The sequence below is a fragment of the Pipistrellus kuhlii genome, unplaced genomic scaffold (assembly GCF_014108245.1).
Source record: "Pipistrellus kuhlii isolate mPipKuh1 unplaced genomic scaffold, mPipKuh1.p scaffold_m20_p_3, whole genome shotgun sequence".
Lineage (NCBI taxonomy): Eukaryota > Metazoa > Chordata > Mammalia > Chiroptera > Vespertilionidae > Pipistrellus > Pipistrellus kuhlii.
Window position 1 is genome coordinate 20151734 of NW_023425529.1, and position 21713 is coordinate 20173446.

General features: G+C 41.2%; 1 protein-coding gene across 1 annotated transcript in view; it reads right to left on the reverse strand.

Moving 5' to 3' along the window:
• The window catches only part of GRIN2B (glutamate ionotropic receptor NMDA type subunit 2B), a 419358-nt gene that overhangs the window by 43122 nt on the left and 354523 nt on the right, over positions 1-21713 (reverse strand). Inside the window, exons 5-9 of the mRNA XM_036457459.2 lie at positions 15430-15632; positions 14301-14472; positions 13832-13985; positions 8816-8941; positions 6179-6408 (exon numbers count right to left, since the gene is read on the reverse strand). Of these exons, the coding sequence (XP_036313352.1) occupies positions 6179-6408; positions 8816-8941; positions 13832-13985; positions 14301-14472; positions 15430-15632 (885 nt within the window). The remainder of the gene's footprint in view (positions 1-6178; positions 6409-8815; positions 8942-13831; positions 13986-14300; positions 14473-15429; positions 15633-21713) is intronic.

A 21713-nucleotide genomic window follows, 5' to 3' on the forward strand; every position in this document is an offset into this window, starting at 1 on the left:
CTTATAAAGATCCCTGCAACTGATTTAGCATCAACCTGCATAATCCAGGATGATCTTATCTTGAGTCATTAACTTAATTATATCTGCAAATATCTTTTTTCCTCCCCAAATAAGGTCTGCATTCAAAGGTTCTAAGGGTCAGAATGTGGATGTATCATTTTGAGGGGCCATCATTCAACCCACTGCTGTCCCCAGCAGCATAGCAAAGCTGGGAGGTGAGGAATCCTGTGTGGGAAACATGGAATGTCAGAGAGCAAGGAGAAGAGAACTAAGGGAAGCCAGATGCTCTGAAGGAGGAAAAGAAGACAATGGAGCCTGCACAGTAGTCAATTCCAGGGCAGCTGCATCCTGGGACTAGGAGGAACCACTGTAAGCCATTGGATGCTGAGCCGAGGGTAAGGATTTCCTGCATTAGTCAAGACAGACTTAGGAATTAGGATCCATTGGGCTTGTTGAAAAGTTATAAACAGTCTTGTTCTCAAATAAAACCAGAGAAGAGTAACTGACCTGACTGACAGACATTGGACTGGCCAATCCCAAGGCTTTGTTCTGGATCTATATGGATGGAGGCCACCTTGGCAAGAATGAAGAAGCTTCAGTGTGTGGGGCAGAATCCATGCATAGTGTCAGATTGGCTCTGCTAATTAAGAGACAATGGGGCAGCTGTCCCTTGCCCTACCCATGCATGTAGTGTTCTCCCTATATTGGCAAGGTCTGGGGAATTTTCTTCTTTTGTCACTTCCTCCAGGCCTACTCTTGACCAGCAGTTACGAGATGACCAGTGGCTTGACAGCTTCAGAACAATGAATCTTGATCTTTCATTCTGCTCAGTTATCAGGAGGTCTCACCCAGGCCCTCATTTCTAGCTCCCTGGCTACTTAGTCATGCCTGTCGCTTTCCCTAGTAAGCTGTTTTTAGGCCAGTATTGCATGGTCTGACCAAGATGGTCTGGGCCAAAACCAGGTTGTGACAGATCAGGCATGAGGTCAGCTGTCTCCCACTGGCTTTCAGCCTAGAGTTAATAGGGTGGAAAGCATGGCCCATTCCCTCACACATGCTCAGACACCATCCCAACATTTCAGTGTAGTTGTGGTGTAAAATGCTACTTTTCTTCCCAAAAAATGCCTCTTTACTTATTTGTTTGCATGTTAACTAATCAACGCCATACCCTGCTTCTATCCCAAAAGGGTAGGAGGTGACTTCCAGACTCCATGGGACTCTGAATCATCATTACCTGGAAAAGCCAGGGGGGGGTTCTCATTTAGTTGTTAGTCGGCCATTATCATCATACCTCCAATGATGCAGGCAGAGATGCTGCTCTCATTAACCAGATGAGCACCTCTGTGACAAGCTGAAGTTAATAAACTTCCACTAGTTCCTTATGGAACAGAACTACAAAATATGATGTGGGTGTATATCAGACCGACTGTAGGAATGTGTGAAGCAGCACACAGCCACATACCCTCGGGAGCCCGGTGGTCAGATGGCAGCCTCCAGTGACCTTAGTAGCCTTTGCCTCCCTGCGGGCTTTCTTCACCCCTGACTTCATAACCGACCTCTCTCTCCCCTGCTGCCACCCTCTCCTACCCTCCAACAGCGGCGTAAACCTTAGGGTCACAATGGGACCACACTAAAGTCAATTTGGAGGCCATTAGCTTGCCCAATTACTAGAAATCATCATTATCCTCTGTTTAAAGTAAAACCTCTGAAAGACATATTATAGAAAGTGCAAATGTTAAAATACGATCTGCTTATCCTGGACCTGTTAATCAGATAGTTACTTTTTAGGAGAGCAAAAGGATCTAACTTGGTAAACTTGCCATGACAAGGTAGATGGGAGGATAGGGAGCAGTGGGATTAACTGGAAAAAAACCAAAAAACAAACACATGGGTATATGAACAGGATGGCAGCCAGGAACATCAGAAGGGCAAATCACCTAACCTCTCCAAGCTTCAGTTTCCTCATGCACAAATGATGATATTAATAGCACCATTACATAAGGTAATCTATGTAATGTATTTGGCATTATGCCTGACTCGTAAGAGCTGAAGAAATGTCAGCAGAGATATTATTGTTGAGGTTATGTTAACTGTTATTATTATTACCAGTAATGGTAATAGTAGTAGCAGTAGGAATACTAGTCTTGGTAGTGTACTGTCCCTGAGAAGGGTTGGGTTAAATGGAGCTGATACAGTAAGTCCTTAAAGGAGAGTGGAGGCAATGAAATGAGAAAGTGGGGGCAGGGGTGTCAATCCCAAGCCTTAGCTATGCCCTAGCTTTGTCTGGGGTTAGCTATAAGGGAGACATCCTGGCAAAATGATTTTAGAGCCAAACGCACAGGGGCTCAAACCTTGGCTCTGCCATTTGCTAATGTGTGACTTCAGGGAATTCACTAAACTTCTCAGAGTCTCAGTGTCCTTATTGGTAAAATGGGAGTAATCATACCTGTATGAAGATTATACATATAACATATCTATGACATATTTAATAAGATCATGGGCGACATGGTATGGAAGACAGACAGGTGAAGTATTTTTGGTTACAGCAGCCTAGAATGATATGTCTTTCAAAACCACAGAAGAGAAAACAATGCCCAGTGCCCAGCAAATATGTCCCATCTTTCACCTGGCCAAGCTCTTTCCCCTCCATACTGTGGCTGGCAGGTTGCGAAAGGAGAAATCCATCTGGATAGGTGAGAAATATGAGAATTAGCATTGTGGGCTCTTTGTTAGAAGAAGAAAGATGTCACCAGCTTCCTCCCATCATCCTCCCACGGGGGAGCTGATGGAATGTACAGCAAGGCTGCTAAATTTTAACACTTGGACCCATATTTAGTTATAGAAAGTAGTGTGGTAATTCTGAATTCACTGATGTCATGCGCTATTGCAAAATGGAAGCCATCCAGTAAAAAGAAGCCCCAAAATATATTTTCATGGAAATTTAACTCTGAGCATTCTGACTTTGCGCCTTAACATGAATGAGATATGGGAACATGCCTCTGCCACAAAACTGAAGATAATTTTTCAAAAACATATAAATGTAATGGCTACAAATATCTTTCCATCTTAATCTAAGATATTTATCTTTTGATCTGAGTTAATAGAAGATATGTCATCTGTGATAGTTAGAATAAACTTAGAAATCTTTCTTCATTTTAACTGTTACTTTCCTTAATAAAACTTTAATTACACTAAAAAAAATCTTCAAAATCATCTCATTTCTATTCTGAATATTGTTTTGGTGACTTTATTCTCTTCTTTTTCTAAATGCACAGAATACACTTCCTCACATGCAAAGTTAGTCCCAAGTCTGTTTTCTTTTAGGTGTTCTAAGTAAAAACACAATAAGAATTTTGATATTTTCAGTGTACTAGTACTTTCAAAAAACGCTCTTTTTAATTTATATTACTGCTTCTAAAATTGACATATAGTTATATGTCATTAGTTACTAAAAATGTTTTCTATAATTATGTTGACACTTTCTGGTAGGATGCTCACACTTCACTATTTTGTCCTTTGCAAAGTTCTGAAATGTATCAGAGATAACCATTTTGAAGCATTTTCAAATTAAATAGCTGTTAAAGAGTTCTGGCTCCCTGGCTGCTTTCTTTGTCTATAATGTTTAGTAACTCAGCTCTGCACAAGAGGCTCTTCTGTAAATATACCCTCTCTCTTGCTCTCCACACAGACTTAAAAAAATGTTAACCAAGTTATGATCACTGACTTTTTGGAGCTCATGACCAGATAGAAGGAGATATAGTCAAGTACAGACCTGCAGGTTATTACAGTACAATGTGGAAGACAAGAGTTATGATAAAGGTATGAATGATTGCTATGACAGATGAGAGAATGAATAACTGCCAGATAAGCTAAGGAAAGCTCCACAAATGAAATGATCTCTAATCTGGATCCTGAAGTTCCAATAGAAGTTGGGTGAATGAAGTGAAAAGAAGAATATTTTAGGCAGATGCATGGATAGAAGCATGGTTGGGGAAGATAAAGAGTGGAGGATGCCTAGAACTGTAGGATGCAAGAATCTAAGCATTGGCTAATGATACACATGGGTAATCATCTGTTAAAGCTCTGAAAGCCACATATGAAAAAAAAAATCTTCATTATTCTGTAAGTAGTGGAGGCACTAAAGTTCTTTAAGCAAAGAACTGACGAGATCAAACATTTAAGATCATGGGCGACATGGTATGGAAGACAGACAGGTGAAGTATTTTTGGTTCCAGCAGCCTAGAATGATATGTCTTTCAAAACCACAGAAGAGAAAACAATCCCCCTCCATCCCAATTATGCTTAGTTCCAATAGATCATTCCACTGTTGCTGGGTAGCCCATGAGGGTCTGAGAAAGATAAATACAGCGTCCAAGCAGTCTCAAACATTTGAAGAAAACAAGGTGATAAATATGGTGGATTCCCTATTTTACATCCCAGAGTCCCAGGAAGTTCTGTGACCCACCACACTGCTACCATGCTGCTTACTGCATGGAAACAGGGTCCCACCATATTCTATGTAGGGACATGATCCACCACACCTCTGCCATATCCTAGTGTGAGGACATGGCCTGCCTTACCTCTGACAAACCCACACATAGGCACATGATCTGTCATGCTTCAGCCACCCCCATGCCAGCTACGCCACATCCCAGCATGGAGCCCTGAGGAAGCAGCTGTGTGTAGCTCCACTACTGCCCAGGTTACAGAAAGAGGCACAAAAAGTAGTGGTTGTATCAGGGGTCTGGGAGAAAATTAAGAAGGAAGGATGTAGACAAAGAACAAGGAGGAAAAAGTTTAAAAATAGGTGAATAAATATATGAATGAATGCATGATAAATCATGAGATAGAAGAGAGAAGTAAACAAATCTTAAAAATAAGGGAAAAAGAAATACCAGAGAGGTAATATTTTTTAAAATAAGAAAGAAAAATAAAGTAAAAAGGAAGACAAATCAGAGAATGAAATAACATATGAGGTAAACATAGTGAGTGATATATATATATATATATATATATATATATATTATTTAATTATTATTTTTTCATTCCCCTAAGAAGCTTATTTATCTTTCTCACATGCTTTTGAATATTCTTAGTGAGTAGTGTTGAGCAGATGGAGAAATCAGAATAGAGCCCCTGAAGAGAATATCTCCTTTTTTCCACTCTTCTCAAACCATTTACTAAGTATTTCAAATTTTATCTTTGGGAAATCACACCTATGTGATAAATCATTCACTGTCTGACTTAGCTGGTCTAAACACATATCTCTATATTGCATGGCTTCATCATGGTGGAAGGGGTGGGAAATCAACATTTTCTACATTTTAAGAAAACAGAACAGAAAATTTGTTGTAAGTACGTCTCCAGAATCATTTTGGAGGTACCCAGGAGCTTTACTGGACACACCATGAAGGTAGCTCCTATTACTGGTCATGGATCATCTGGTTATCATGGTTTCAGAAGACAGAGCTGCCATGGAAGCAATGATGCTTCTGGAAGACCTAGAGAGTCATATGTATTCAGAATGGGTTGTGCACATGTGTACCCAGAAAAGTTGGAAGCCAGCAGATACTTTCCTTCCTGTCTCAACTGCATAGGCCAGCAGGGAGGCCCACAATTGGTATGGGGGCAGCCCATTAATCAGCATTACATAGGGTAATCAAGTTAAATAGAAGTTATTTCTCTTCAGGACACAAGGAGAAAAACCCTCCTGCTCAGCCATGGGAACACAAGAGTGTGCAGGGGAACAAAGGGAGAGCCCACAGCAAAACCCACTGGGAGGAAAATGAAGGCCACAATGGGCCAGTGCCCTCAGCGTGGGTGCATGGGGCAGCCCTCTAACAACACCAAACAGAAGCCCCATGTGGATAGGCCACCCAAGTGTATCCAACAACAAGTACCATGTACTCAGAAAGCTGCTAACATACCAAGCCCCTTATTTGCAACCCAGGGTGTACTTATAACAACCTTTCACAAATCAGAAGGCAAATGTGAAGTAATATTATTTCAGTAGGAATACTGTTTTCTGCTCCCATTTAAGACCTCCTCCAATTGAAGGAAACATAAGAAAGAATTGTGGATTCTAAAGATTTAGAAAAATTAACAGGTATGTGAGAACTTTGAGTATGGTTCAGAATGAGACTAGGGAAAGATAGAAGGCTTTAAATAGTCCTCTTACCTTTTTGTCACTCAGGCCGGAAACCTGGTCCACATACTCCTCTTGGATCATGAAGGCAGCTAAGTTGGCAGTGTAGCTGGCCAGGAAGATGACAGCGAAGAAGGCCCAAACTGACACCATGATCTTGGAGGTGGTCCCCTTTGGGTTCTGCACCGGGACGGAGTTGTTAAACACCAGGCCCCACAGTAACCAAATAGCTTTGCCGATGGTAAAAGATGGGCCCCCTGGCTCTGAAATGAACAAAAGGCAAAGACAGAAAGTTAAGACAGAGTCACTGGTTCTGTTGAAACCTACAAGCACACATAACTAGTAAGTTCCTGGTCAGAGGAGGAAATCCTCCAACCAGGACCCAGCCCTTTCACAGAAAGCTCTTTAAGTACAGAGCTTGTGTCTGTCTTCTCCTGGGACCCTCTGAAAGACATAAGGAAGTTCCTCAGGAGAAAAAGCAGAGGCCTGGGGTGCATGTGAGATCTTGCTCCAACTAATGGTCATGACTCAGCCAGAGCACTGGAGTGGCTAGCTTTCTTCCCTTAAGATTGAGACCCTCAAGGTCATATCAAATTCGAATAACAAAGGCAACCACCCCATTATCATCACACACATGTCCCTATTCTTGTTGTTCCTAACATTTACAGTACTATCTACCAAGGAAATATCAACTTCAAAAAGATCAGCAAGAACTGTGTGGGGTCTTTTTCTACCATTGTCATAGACCTCCTCCAATTTTATTCACACGAATGCTAAATGGCTTTCAATGCATTTTATCCTGGCTTTTTCTTAGTCTAACATCAAGCACTGAATGTTTCAAGGACAACTATGACCCCTCTTCAATGACAACACTTCCCAAATGGTTTCCTACAGTAGCAGCTCCTGGACAGAAGAATGTCAGGAAGCCCAGACAGGTAGTCATAAACCTCTAGCTTTGCCACAGGTAGCTGTGGGCACTGAGGCAGGCTATCCTTGACCTTCCTTCCCCTGTATGAAGATAGTCTCAAGACTTCTGCTGATAATCTTGTGACCTTATTGCTTTCTCTATTTGGTGATGATAAGATCTTACCTGATGTCTCGGTCTGCGTGTAGCCCCTCCACTGCTGAAATGAACATCTGCCTGCACAGTTTTACAACACATTAGCTCAGGTCTTATGATACTATCTGTGATCCTACAGCATCTGCTCAGCTAACTAAATCACCGGTGACTACACATGTCGAGCCTAATATCTAACTGTGCACACACATCTGTGCGTACAGACCTGATTTCATGGAACAGATGTGTAACTAAAAAGATGTTTATAAATAAAAGTTTTATACATTGTAAAATGCTTCAAGGAGTCTTAATATTTAAAGTGGCCCCATGTTGAATGCAATTGTGAAGACAAAGCATCATTTGGTAAAGTAAGTGTAAAGTAAGCCCTTGCTCTGAATTTTATATCTGAATTTTTGCCTCTTTGATTTTCTTCCAGTGTAGGGGAGAGGGTACAGTAACTTTAGCTCTTGACATGGTCAACGTATATATGTAGTCATGTGCTTCTCAGATGTTTCACTTGTTACCAATGGGGAGCATATCACGCTTCTGGATGACCCTCTAACAGAGGTGGAGAGCCTGGGCAGTACCATGCTGTGGAGGCAGCCAAACTTCCACCCAGAGTTCACACAACAGATAAGAAGGTAAGTTAACACCTGGAAATACTTCAGTGCAGTGGTTGGTCACAGCATGGACAGTGAAGTCAACAGAAGCACTAGGGAGCTATTCCAGAACACAGCAGCCTAGCACCCATCTCCAGAGATTCTTATTAAACTGGTGTGGTGTGGGATTGTTATTCTAATGCCCCAATCTGGACTTAGCAAATCAGAATATTAAAAAATGAAGTCCGCACACCTGTTTTTTGTGTCCCACAGTTAATTTTTATGTGTATCCAGGGTTAAGAATCTAAGAATGTTTCATCTTGAAGGTCTAACTCCAAGATAAAACTCTCAGAAAAGAAGTAATATATCCTAAGCAAAGGGTGTCAGAAAGTTTTAGAAGAGCTGTTTATAAGGACCTCATCACCCACTTCCTAAAGCTAGTGAACTTTTTTGTGAAATCTCATCAATGCTTCAAACACAGAGGTAGTCCTCACATCTCTGGACTTGCCTACCCAGGAAACTGGACTTCCCTTACTAGTAGTAGCTGTGGGTGAGAACTGTTATCTCCTGGCCATTGTATTTCAAATGTCCAACTTCTATACTCCCTGGCAGAGGGATAGAGCAGGAAACGTGCATTGGAGATGTTGTACCTCAGTGGTGATCCTTTGGCTATGGAGAAGTCTTTCAGGCACAACTACTCTTGTAGCTTAAGGTTATCAAAATAGTTTCCTCTTACACTTTTATGCTACAGGTATCTCCTGCCAGCTTTCCTATCATTTCCTTATGGGTGGAACTGGGTTTGGGATCAGGCTTGAGACAGGGTGGGGACATATGTATTGAAACTAACAGCTTAATTGGGGTTTCTCTAACGAATCTTCAAGCTGGTGACATAGAAAGCAGAGGGTTCATTTTCAGAAATGGCTAAGTTAAGGAGAAGACAGCAAATGAAGGGTACAGAGGTTCAAAATCGAGAGCTAGAAAAATGCAGAAATGCAGTAGTTTTAATGGCCTTACCTCTACCATCAGCGAGGCACCTGTTATAACCCACAGGGCTGAAGTACTCAAAGACAAAAACAGCCACAGCTGAGACAATGAGCAGCATCACAAACATCATAACCCAGACGTCAGCGCTGAAGGGCTCTGGGGAAGGAAGAAAAAAAATCAGTGCTAAGGATTAAAACAGAAAACAAAGAGGTTCTAATTAATTTATCTATGTATTCACTCATGTAACATGCACTTCTTTGTGGGGGGAAACAAACTAGAGGTGTGTACATCCCTTCAGACAACCAACACCTGGACTGAGGAGGAATAAGAGGCTATGCCTGAGCATCTCCATATATCTGATGGGCAAGTCAAGGTTTATTTTCTTTCAAGCACATAAAAAGGACAGCCTCTTGCCTATGAAGTTTTGAGATTATAGAAATAGTTTCTGCATTGGACCAGTATCTGGGTCTTTTGATAAATGGTACAACTGGAAGACATACCAACTATGGAGTAAATGGATCATATTGGACTGATTCTTGGTTTATGGTGTCACCTACATGTCCACACCACACAGTGGAGATCTAGGAAAAGTCTTCACCAATGCTCACAAGCCTCAGAACCAAATTCATTCTCAACAGACTTAGCTATTATTTCAGGCTTGAACTGATTCTATAATAATTACATACAACAAATAGTTCACATCCCTCACTTCTCTTAAATTTTCCTAGTCTTACACTGTTTAACCCAATTTGATGTATATATTTCATTAGACATCATTAGGGTAGGAGAATATGTCAGTGTTCAAAAACACATCCACATTGAATAACAGTATCTACAACAGTGGGAATTTAGCAGATGACAAGAAACATGCTTCAGCTATAATTAAGGAGACAACTATAAGCCAGGCTCTATTATCAGGTCACATATTTGATGAGATAAGGTCAGGCAAGAGGGCAATAATGTTCCACTATATTTTCTTTAATCGCTTTTTGCTGAGATCCTTCAAGTTGATCTAAGACTCTCTGGCTTACAGGTGTTCAGAAATTGAATACTACCTTCCAGTAGTAGTCTCTTTGAAGGCCTAGAAGAAGAGACACTCTTCAGTCCCATGATACAATGCTCCCTCAATTGTGTCTCAAAATAGTTCTGGCCTTTTTAGCTAATTCATCACATTGTAAACTCATAACTATGTGAATTAATAATATGCTGCTTTCTCCATCTTCCTAATCATTAATAAAGATGAAGATTTTAAAAAAAAGGGAAAATGGCTGGAAATTAGAAAATATTTTCTTACTTGAAACCTTTCCTTGTGAACCCTCAAGAGAATTATAAAAGCCTGGCCACTTAATCAATTTGAAAAGGACTTTTATAAGAGGCATGCCAGCTGTGAAATGGAAAACCTTTTAGTGGCAGCCAGAGATGGGGGTAGAAGGTACAATTCAAAGCCTCTAAGCAGTGGAGTAGAGAACATCTCTCCCCATTGGCTCTAATTGATTGCAATGCTACCCTGATTTCACTTTTGTTTAAGATTAGGGAATAATTGAGTAAAAAAGTACTTTCTCTATGCTTTCCTCCCGCCCCCTCCCCATTAAACTTAGAGAAATTTTCTCAATAAAAACAACAACAATCATATTTGTATTGGTCTTTACAATTTAGAAAGTGATTTCTCCACATACTTTATCCAATTTTTATAATGGCTCCTTCATTTTGGGTTTACCATATTTATTTTACAGAGCAGTGAACTAGATTCAGAGGTCATGGTCTTTTCAGGACCAGTTTATGAAGTGAGGTCAGTGAAGGCAAAGGACTGTGGTTTAAAATTGCATTATTTAACATCTTTGTTTCTGATCACCACATTTTATTTTTTTAAATATGTTTTCTTGATTTTTTCACAGAGAGGAAGGGAGAGGGATAGAGAGTTAGAAACATCGATGAGAGAGAAACATCCATCAGCTGCCTCCTGCACACCCTGATGCTCTATCCACTGAACCAAACCGATGAGAGCAGACCACCACATTTTAGAGCTCAAACTGTATATTATAATAGGACACAGACTCTGAAGGCAGCCATATCTGGATCTGTCCTTTACTAGCTGAGAGACTGTTGGAAAATTGCTTAACCTGAGATTCAGTTTGTAAGCCAAAAAATGGGTATAATAATATATCAATGAGATAATACAGTCACAGTTTATAAATACAATAATGCCTGTCACCTCACATAGTAGGTGTTCAATAAATACTGGTTTCTCTTACTGATACACACACACACACACACACACACACACACACACACACACACACACACCCTGCGTGACATTTCTGTCATTCTAGGGCTATTCCAATGTATCACTTGCTCTTCTAGTTTAGAAGCTAAGTAAGGTTAATTCTATGCTGACCGTGTTAGAATTAGAATGTAATGTGTGTGTGTGTGGGGGGGGGGGGGGGGTTTGTGGGGTTTTTTTGCTTTGTTTTGTGTTTTTTTTTTTTTTTTTTTTTTTTTTTTTTGTGTGTGTGTGTGTGTGTGTGTGTGTTTGTTTGTTTTTATTGATTTCAGAGAGGAAAGGAGAGGAACAAAGAGATAGAAATATCAATAATGAGAAAGAATCATTGATCAGCTGCCTTCTGCATGTCCCACACTGTGGATGGAGCCTGCAACCTGGGCAAATGGCCTGACTGGGAATTGAACCCTCCTAATTTATAGGTCAACTCTCAACCACTGAGCATGCCGGCTAGGCCTAAATTGTAGTTTTGTTTGTATATCTTAATGTTGTAATTATCATTGTAAAGGAAAAGCAAATAAAATACATAAAGCTGCTATGAGAATTAATGCAGGAATAGAGTGTGTGCTATCTAATAACATTTCATATAAAATTGGAAGAGCCAGAATTGGCTTCACTGTAAGAAGTTTGGCTGAGAAACTTGAGTAATTTATAGAAAACTACAGAACCTGTAACACCACTTTGCAGTACTTTAATTGAATACCACCCCTCTCCCATAGAGCATAAGGAGATGTTAGTAATGGTTTATTCCAACATCCTAAAAAAAAAATAAAAAAAAAATAAAAAAAAATAAAAAAAAAGTTGATGTCCGTTAGAGAGACTGTGACTTGTTCAAGGGTTTACAGTGTATGTCCAAACCAGGCTTCCTGTCTTCTATCCCAGCGTTCTGTTTTCAAGGTGATACTTTATTTTTCAACCTCTTGTTCACACAGATACTGCCAAAATTTTGGGTATGAGCTCATAAGAGAGTTCATCTAATTGAAATCCTGGCCTCACCTAGCCTTGTATATAAAGCTTCTAACACCTAAGTGACTAGAATTTCCAGTTTGTGAAGGGGAGAGCACTGAATGGTATGAGGAAGCTTAGGGTGAGATGGGGAAGAGAATAAGATCAGCTTTATATGACAAAGCCTCAGAAAATTAATGTAGAAATAGAAAACCTTTTTAAGTAGCACTGAGCTAAATTCTTGAAGAACATTTAGAACCACTGGTATTTCACTCCACTGGGTAGCTCATTTGGTTAGAGTGTCATCCTGATATGACAAGGTTGCTATTCAGTCCCCAGTTAGGGCACATATAAGAACCACCAATGAATGCATAAATAAGTGGAACAACAAATCTCTCTCTCAATCAATATTTTTTAGAGGTCATAGGTATTTCAATGATATCCACAATTTGAAATTATTAAAGCAGGAAGCAACTTCAAAGAACAGCTAGTTGAAATGTCTTCTATGGTTGAGGAAGCTGAGTCTAAGGATAAAGAGAAATTGCTCAAGGTCAAATTATGATTAAGTAGCAGGAATGGAACCAAAGTAGGACCCCTGATTGCCACTCCAGCACTATCCTAATATACAATATAAAAACCTTGGGTCTGTCACATCCACAATGACCAGAGGCTCAACAAACCTACCAGAAGTTTTAATCTAGCAGTCAGTGCTGGGTTGTCATGACTACTAAGGCTATAGGCCAGTGACCCAACACTGACTGCTGAAGAGGCTGCAAATCAGATCCAGAGAGAGGCCTAAAGAGAGAAGCAGGGTCTGTGGCAGCTGTTGATCAGCACTTGCCTCTTTCTTTCTCTCCAGGCCTGGCCAGCAGCTGTGCCTCCATTTCTCTCCAGTCCTCCACCAGGGCTGCTGATCAGCCCCACCTTTCTGATCAGGCCCATTGATAGGCCCAGAGACACTGACTGGCATAGAAACTAACCAATCAGAACCAAATCTGGGTGAACTGTGAGGAGCAAATGGCTGTCTAGGTAGTGGAGCTTTTGACACTGACAGGCATTGAAACCAACTAATTGGCCAAGAGAAAAGGGCAGTTGGGGGCAACTAGGCTCACAGGGGGAGGGGCATTGGGGGCCATCAGGCCAGCAGCAGAGGGCAGTTGTGCATGACCAGGTAGGCAGAAGCAATTGGGGCGATCAGGCTGGCAGGGAAGGGCAGTTGGCAGTGAGATCAGGATAGCAGGGGAGGGCAGTTGGGGGCCATCAGGCCAGCAGGGGAGGGCAATTGGGGACGAGATCAAGCTGGCAGGGGAGGAAAACTGGGGGCGATTGAGTCAGCAGGGGAGCAGTTAGGTGTTAAACAAGCTGCAGGGGAGCGGTTAGGGGGTGATTTGGCTAGCAGGCAAAAGTGACTAGGGACAATCAGGCAGGCAGGCAAGCAAGCAATAAGGAGTCAGCAGTCCCAGATTGTGAGAGGGATGTCTGACTGCCGGTTTAGGCATGCTCGCTGTGGGGTCTCAGATTGGAGAGGGTGCAGGCTGGGCTGAGGGACCGCCCCACCAGTGCACAAATTTCATGCACCAGGCCTCTAGTTTTCTTATAAGATATCATGCCTTTCTATTTTTTGGGGGGTAGTGTTCTTCAGTTTTCATGTTGGAGAATAATCAATTTTGAAGCCTCCCACCCCAATGAAATACTGGCTGAGTTAAGCTTCCAGCAAACCACCTCCTGGATGAAAGAGCCTGACCACCTGCCCTTTACTGTGCCTCATTCCATCTACCAGCCTTTACATATATTTCCTTGGCATCAGCAAGCTCATCACATACCTAAGAAGGCAGACGGTGAGACAGTTCCATTGCTGCGTGACACCATGACACTGATGCCGGTCTCTATGAAGGGCACAGAGAAGTCGACCACCTCGGATCGTTCCTCATTGATGGTGAGTGACCCCACCGCCATGTAGGCCCTCTTCATGACCACCTGGGGAGAAATACCCAATGCTCCCATTAGAACATTCAGGAAGGGGAGGGGCCTCCACAAGGAAAATAACTCATACCTCTTTAGTGGTTTTCTTTGTGCGGTGGGAAGAGTATATTCTATTTACTGGTTTATATTTTCTAAGATTTGTAAAACAAGAGTGTTTTTGGTATTTAAATCAAACAGTGTAAACTTGGATCTCCATCAACTGGAGGTCCTAGTTATTGAGACCAGGCAAGGCCAAAGAAACATTAGTACAGTTAGCTGAAAAATTTCCAGGTCATGATCTGGAAATGGCCCTTAATTCCTGATACTCACCTCTCCAATCATACCATTCCAGGTTCCATTGATTTTCTTCCCATGTTTGCCATTGGTGACCAGGTAAAGGTCATATGTGAACTTCACAGATTTGGAAATTTTCTTAAGGATGTCAATACAGAAGCCCTTGCAGCATTTTTTTATGTAACCTGGCTCCTCATCTGTTTTATTCCTAAACCGTTAAAGAAACAAAACAAAACAAAAACAAGGCTTACAATAAGAAGCAAAATATTACCCTTTGCCATTACAACTTATATCAGGCCTAAGCGAGGGAATAAATCAGACCACGGAACTGCAATTCCGTCATTAACTCACTGCAGCAAAACAGATTTTCTCACAATTTTTAATGCTCCTTTGAAGTATAATATACATCAGGAAAGTGCACCTGTCCTAAGGGTTCAGTTGTATAAATTTTCACACAGTGAATGCACCAATTGAACCAGCACCCAAATCTAGATACAGAGAAGCTGCCAGCACCTTAGAGGCCTCTTTTATTTTTGTAGTTATAATATTTTTATTTTCTTCCCACCCCAATCACCATTTATTACCCCATGCCTTCTTCTACCTGCACCCAACCTCCTCTCCCCTACAATCACCACTCTGTTGTCCATGTTCATGAGTTCTTTCTCTTTTCTCTTTATTGCTTAACTCCATCATCTCTCCCCCACCCCAACCTCATCCTCAGCATCACCAGAGCTATCTGCTTGCTCTCTTAGAGGCCTCTTATTCTTCCTTTCAGGGACTTCCCACTCTTACCAAAGGGAACCATTTTCATGATTTCTAAAATATATTTCTAAATCTCAAAATTTCAGGACACGTTGACTCCTCAAATATATTTCATTACCAATGTAAACTTGAATCTCCACAAACTGGAGATTCTAGATGCTGAGATCAGACAAGGCAAAAGAAACATTAGTATAGTTGGCAGAAATTCTTCCAGGTCATGATCTGGACAGAATCCAACATCAGACCATAGGGCTGTCAGTAATCCTACTTCTCAATGGTAAATGAAAATCAGGCATGGTGCTCAATTCATTCTACACTTCAAGTTCCAGGCAGGCCAGGTGCTAACTGCTAGGTCAAATCTCACTATCTCATGCCATCTGAAGCCACTGAGGAAGGTGCATACTCAGAGACGATGCGTTTTTGGCAGGGGACTGTGTTTCTCATGCAGGTTCCACTCAGAGGGTCCACACTCTCGACAATAACAAACGGAGCCTCCTCCAGTGTTACGATGCTCAGATGGTCATCTTCCTGCTCTTCTGTCTCAGGACACATTCGGGGCCACAAGTAGTACTTCATCTGCAAGGACTTGTCTTTCCACTTCCCCACCTGCACAGAGGTAAACAAAAGACCCAGAAACCATTGTTGGAGACATAGTAATGTCTCCTGGCCTCACCCAGAAAGATTTAAACAAAGGCCATTCATTGTACATAATAGAGAGAAGAATCATCTTTAAACCATATGCTCAAAATGAAATTACTGTGTCCAAATCTAAGAAAAGCAATCTATTCATTTACTCACCTAATTATCAAATATTATGAGGACCTACTATGTGCTGACACACACTAAGACCTGTGGTTCAAAGGAGCATCATTCTGCTTTTCATTCACCCCACACTGAGTGAAGGAATCAGAAATGTAAATAAATATTTATGGTGCTTTGGGGGTAAGTGCTAAAACTACACCAAGTGCTGGAAAGATGACAGCTTTCTGCTTGTGTGACTGTTGTTTTTTTCTACTTAACTATGACAATGCGTATGCAGGTGAGAGCAGCAAATCGCTTTGAAAAGGTCAACAGAATGACTGAAACAAATGAGCCAGAAGGATGTGTTTTGGCTTGTAACAGAGGTCCAGTGGGAAGCCACGAGGAAACTGAATAGATCTGAACTGATATAAAATGATAAGTCAGGATTAAAGAATACTGACTCAGCTTGGCTGGGAAGGAAGTGTGGCTGGGCTGCTGATGAAAGCCACAGGTCAATGCAGATATGCACCTGCTGAGCTGGGTGAAAGCCCCAGGATGAATCATATAGGTCCCTCTGTGAGCTGCCACATATGGCCACACAGGCTGTGTACCCTACTTCAGGGAACACCATTCACACATATTTCAAAGTGAAAGGTGGGCGCCCTCTGGAATCATGCTCTTGGTGGACCTGCTACCAATCATCAGGAGAAATGTGTGGGTTCCATTATCTTTTAGAAGAGCCATTCTCTCCTGTTTTCATTATAGAATCTGCATGACTGTGTTGGTGGGTTTTTGTTCCCACTCTGTCATTATGTTTATTGAAGAAAGAGGGAACACCTTTTAATTTACATAGCTAAAAATCTTGGATTATCACAGGGAATTATGGATTTCAGGCTCTTGCATTTTCCCAAGCTATAATTTCCTCCATACCACAATCAAATTAGCTGCACAGGTAAAGTGCTAGGACTACAAAACTACTTAATGTATTAATGCAATAAGATGCATTAAATCAATAAGGAGCAAAAAAAAAAAATGGCAGAGCTTCATACATTTTCAAGCAGGCTTAGATTAATGGACTTAAATGTCTACAGCAGAAATGTCCAAATAACTTATAAGTCTGAGATTGGGAGGTGAGTACTTGGAGAAGAGAAGACCCTGCCCTGTAGACCCATGATGTTGGGTCACCTCCATCTCCAACCAGCCCTATTTACCCCAGTGGCCACACTGATATTATTTTTTACATATTCAATGATGTGAAAAAGGTCGGGAAGTTCTAAAGTACCTATTTTTATGTTATGTTTTTCTACTGCTAACTTTCCCCTCCAATAATCCCTTTGTATTTTTTCCTTCTAAATCCACTTTTATTCTCTTCCATCCTTATTGCTACTGGCCCAGTAACCCAGCAGCTCCTTCTGAGATTATTGAAGCTACTTCAGACATAGCATAAGGTTCCTCCTGGCACCCATTGTGGACACAGCTGCTGGATGGCTCTTCTTAAACATCACTTCATCATAGGACACATACTCAAAAACTTTAACAACCTCCCATCACCTTCAGGATTGTGTCCGCACTTCTCATATAGGTAGGTATGTGCATTAGGCCTAATCTACCTTGATAAAGGTAACTTCACCATTTTGAAACATGAATCTTTTGTTCAACTTAGAAAAGGCAGTTGTTGGTATTGGAAGCTAACATGGGTAAATCAGGAACATGCTTCAATAAGCTATCTGCATTTTCTTTTCTGATAGATCCCCTATATCTGTGACTCAAAAATGCTGCAGACAAAGCATTCTGCCAAACATTTTCATAGCACCCTTATAAACAAGATGAAATATAATATATAGGTTTACAATGTCAAGCACATGAGATGAGGGGAGAGCATAGATGATCCCATTCTGCTCTAGTGTTCATCATGCCACAGCTGGAAAACTAGGTTCTGATCTTAAAATTCTATGATCAGCTGACTCTTGTTTACAATATCATTTTCATTTACCCAACAATAATCTGTTCATACAGTCCCCTTTAGCACACTCTCTCCCAACTTCCTCTCAAGCTAGCTGGATCACATCCTTGCTTCACTTTAATGCAAGTCAACCAACAATAACTACACACCAATTCTGTACCATGCACTGGGTTATATTGTAGAGATAACAATACCAGAGAACATTAATCAAAGGCTTAGTATGTGCTATGCACTGAATGCACCTAATAATCTCTTTAATCACCACACACTGGTCAGATGGAGATTACTGTCTAATTTCTCATTTTTACAGATGAGAACAGAGAGGGTTTGAAGACTTGCTCACAGTTTTGAGTTGAGTGAGTGCAGTGTCAGGATTTGAAGCTGAACAGACTGGCTCCAGAGCTTGGGGTATGACCCGCCACACAGTACTGCTTTTCAGGCAATGCAAGAGTAAGACAGTTCCTGTCTTCCAAGGACAGTCGAGTGGGGAAAGATACCATCCATGGACAATAATATCAAATTAGGCTTTGGTAACTGCTCTAATAAAAGATATATATATATATCTGGGATTCAGAGTAGAAGCGGTTATGACAGAAAGGGTCAGGGATAAGGATAAGCTTGGTAAAATTCCTTATCTTTAAGCTGGGCCTTGAAATGTAAATGATGGCTCATCAGGTGAAGAGCTATCACTTTAATCCACTAAGGCCAAGGCAAGAGCCAGGGTTGCATTCCTACAGCTGCCTGATGGAAAGACCAGGGATAGTCCTTCCCGGCTGAAAGAGATGATATGTGAGGAGGAATTGTCTAGCCCAGTTCTCCTCCTCTTTAAAGGCCTGATCACGCTAGCCAGACAATATCTACCACGCTAAAGAGCCAACTGGATTGTACTCATCTCTTCCCAACTTGTTGGTGTCTGGTTGGTAGTTTGAAATTGGCCCTGGGCACCCACTCTGAAAATGAAAACAACAAATCAGGGCTTCCTCTCTCCACCCATGCCTCCAGTTGTTAAACATTCAGCAGCTCACGTCTACCCAGAGCAACCACATCATTCATTATTTCATGCTATTTCATGCTTTATTTAGTGACTTTAAGTTCCAGGTGTCTTTTCTCCTAAACTAAATTGTAAACAGGCCCTAAATGTTTCTGTGACCATGTAAACATTTCTAACACTCTATGTGCTGTGTTTTGACACCTGTCAAATAGGGAGTGATTTCTAAGGTGTCTCTTGCACACACTCATGATCCCAGGACCTCTTTAGGATCGAGGCTCTCCACCCTACTTCCCTCTGATTAGGCCCTAGTAAAAAGAAAGGCATTCATAGTTGTTAATTCCTGGAGGAAGGGGAGAATCTGTTTGTTATACAAAAGATTAATTTATCATAAGTCATTATTCTTTTGTTATTGTTTCTTCATGAATTTTTGCAGTGAGAAGGCAAGTTAACAAATCCCTTGAGGATTAAAAGGAGAAAACAATTTGGAAAAATAATCTGCTCCGAATGTCAGATTCACAGTGCCAATAAACAGTGCTCACAAAGAACGTGTTTAGCTACTTCAAATGAGTTGCTTCATCTTTTTAATGTAGCAAGATAGAAATAAGAAAATAACTAAAATAAAATAGGGACTATTTATGTAGAAGAATAAGGTATGCTTTATGCAATTCTTCTTTTAAGAAGGAAGTACAGTGAAAATATTAAAGATGGGAAAGTTTTTAAGGGTGACAAAGAATAGTAATAGAAAAAGAGACACTGAGTATATGATACTGGAAATTCAGAGAGTAGTAGGAGATGGGGTTAATGGGAGATCTTTCAGAGAAAATCCAATGAGAAAAACTGAATGAAAAAGTTATAGTCACAGTTAAAATATGATCAGGGAAAAGATAAACCCTAAGAAATAATGAAGAAAGTGGCTGTAAAGTGCCCCGAATTCCTTAGAGATAAGCACTAAACAAACATCATTACCACAAGCACATTTAACAGCAACATCTGTCTATAAAAATGCAGTTCTCAGCCACACTAACATTTAAAAAGATCTCTTGAGAACCAAAATCATCTTTCTCAAGAGAAACAAAAATATCGCTGATTAGTTTTCTCAGAAAAACATGGAGTCATTTTAGGGTTTCTGGCTTGGTTCTCTCAGTACAAGCTGAGCACCTGCTCTGCCGGGAATTTCTCCTCAGAAGAAAGTCTACCTCACAAACCCACAGCACATCATTCCATAAGCCTTCTCTTCTGAAAATCCTAGAGACCAATCTGTGCTGATTTTAGACTCCAAAGTCTCCCAAAATCTCCTAACAGATTTCCTCCATTACTGGCAGTGAAATAGGCACCAATTAGCACTCTGACAAGGCCACCCATAAGAAAAGACCACAGCCGAAACCAGTTTGGTTCAGTGGTTAGAGCGTTGGCCTGCGGACTCAAGGTTCCCAGGTTCAATTCTGGTAAAGGGCATGTACATTGGCTGTCGGCACATCCCCGGTAAGGGGTGTGCAGGAGGCACCTGGTCAACGTTTCACTCTCATTGATGTTTCTAGCTCTCTATCCCTTTTCCTTCCTCTCTGTAAAAAAAATCAATAAAATTATTAAAAAATAAAAAATAAAAAAAAAAGACCACAGGGACAGGTTGCCTCCTGAAAGCCCCTGCGTTTGTCCGTCCCTCCTGTGACCTCTCATCACCAAGGAGAGAGAGGTGATCCCAGCAGGGCAAGGCAGTCTCTGCCCAGAGAGCAAAGGATGCCCGTCTCCCAGGGCTGCCTCTCTGGTATGCACAGAAAGTCATGGTTTGAGATCCTGGAAGGAAAGCATTCATTAGAGCCTTTTTAGGCATCAAAGGTTATTTTCAAAAATCAAAGCATTTTTGTTTCTTGCCTGAGATGACATCTGAGATTCAACACTACACACTTGCTGCTTGTTTTAAGCTTTCATCTGGCTTTTAAAATGCAAAATTTACAACAATGTGCCATTTCCCTGGGCAAACTGAGGGGACAGGCAGAGTCTGTGCAGGGCATCCTGAGTCAGCATCCCCTTCCTCTCCAAGCCACTAACAATGGCTGTCATGTGTTGATACTTCCCTTGCACAGGCCTGAGGCGCCTAACAGCAGAGATGGCAAGATAGGGGGTGCTCTCATCTTTCCTTCCCCAAAGCTGACATCTTAGCTCTGAGGACTCTGAAAGGTTGGGTTTCGAATAATATTTCATTTTGCTCCATCTTTTTTTTTTTTCTATCTATCCCCACCCAGCCTTCGTATGGCTATTGATTCTCTATATTCATGCAAAATATGTAAGTGTGTATGTATGTCTGTTTTTCCAAAACAAGATCGTTTTATACATGTCTCTGCAACTTGCTTTTCCCACTTAAGTGTACATCATAGGCTTTCTTCCCATTCAACAGATGGCAGATCTAATTCCTTTTAAGAGTTGCATGGCAGCCATATAATGAGTGTGACTCAATTTATTTAGTCCTAACCTTATTGATAAATATTTACGGTATTTCAAAGATAATTAACTGAAGTACATTTCCAATTCCTAATAATGAAAAAGCAGAATAAAAAGATATTTATGTTTTTATTTCATATTTTTAAATATATTTTATTGATATTTTACAGAGAGGAAGGGAGAGAGATAGAGAGCTAGAAACGTCGATGAGAGAGAAACATCGACCAACTGCCTCCTGCACACCGCCCCCCCCCCCCCCCCCCCCCGGGGATGTGCCCACAACCAAGGTACATGCCCTTGACTGGAATCAAACCTGGGAGCTTTCAGTCCGCAGACCGACGCTCTACCACTGAGCCAAACCGGTTTCAGCAGATATTTATGTTTTTAAATGTTCTTGGTGTTGCCAGAACACTTCACCAAAGATGGGCAGCAACTGAAATTCCTATCAGCCAAGCACGAGAGGGCTCTTTGCTCACAGGCTCACATTCTCCCCAGCACAGACGTTTATCACGGTTAAACGTATGCCAATCTGAGGAATAAAAGATGGCACGTA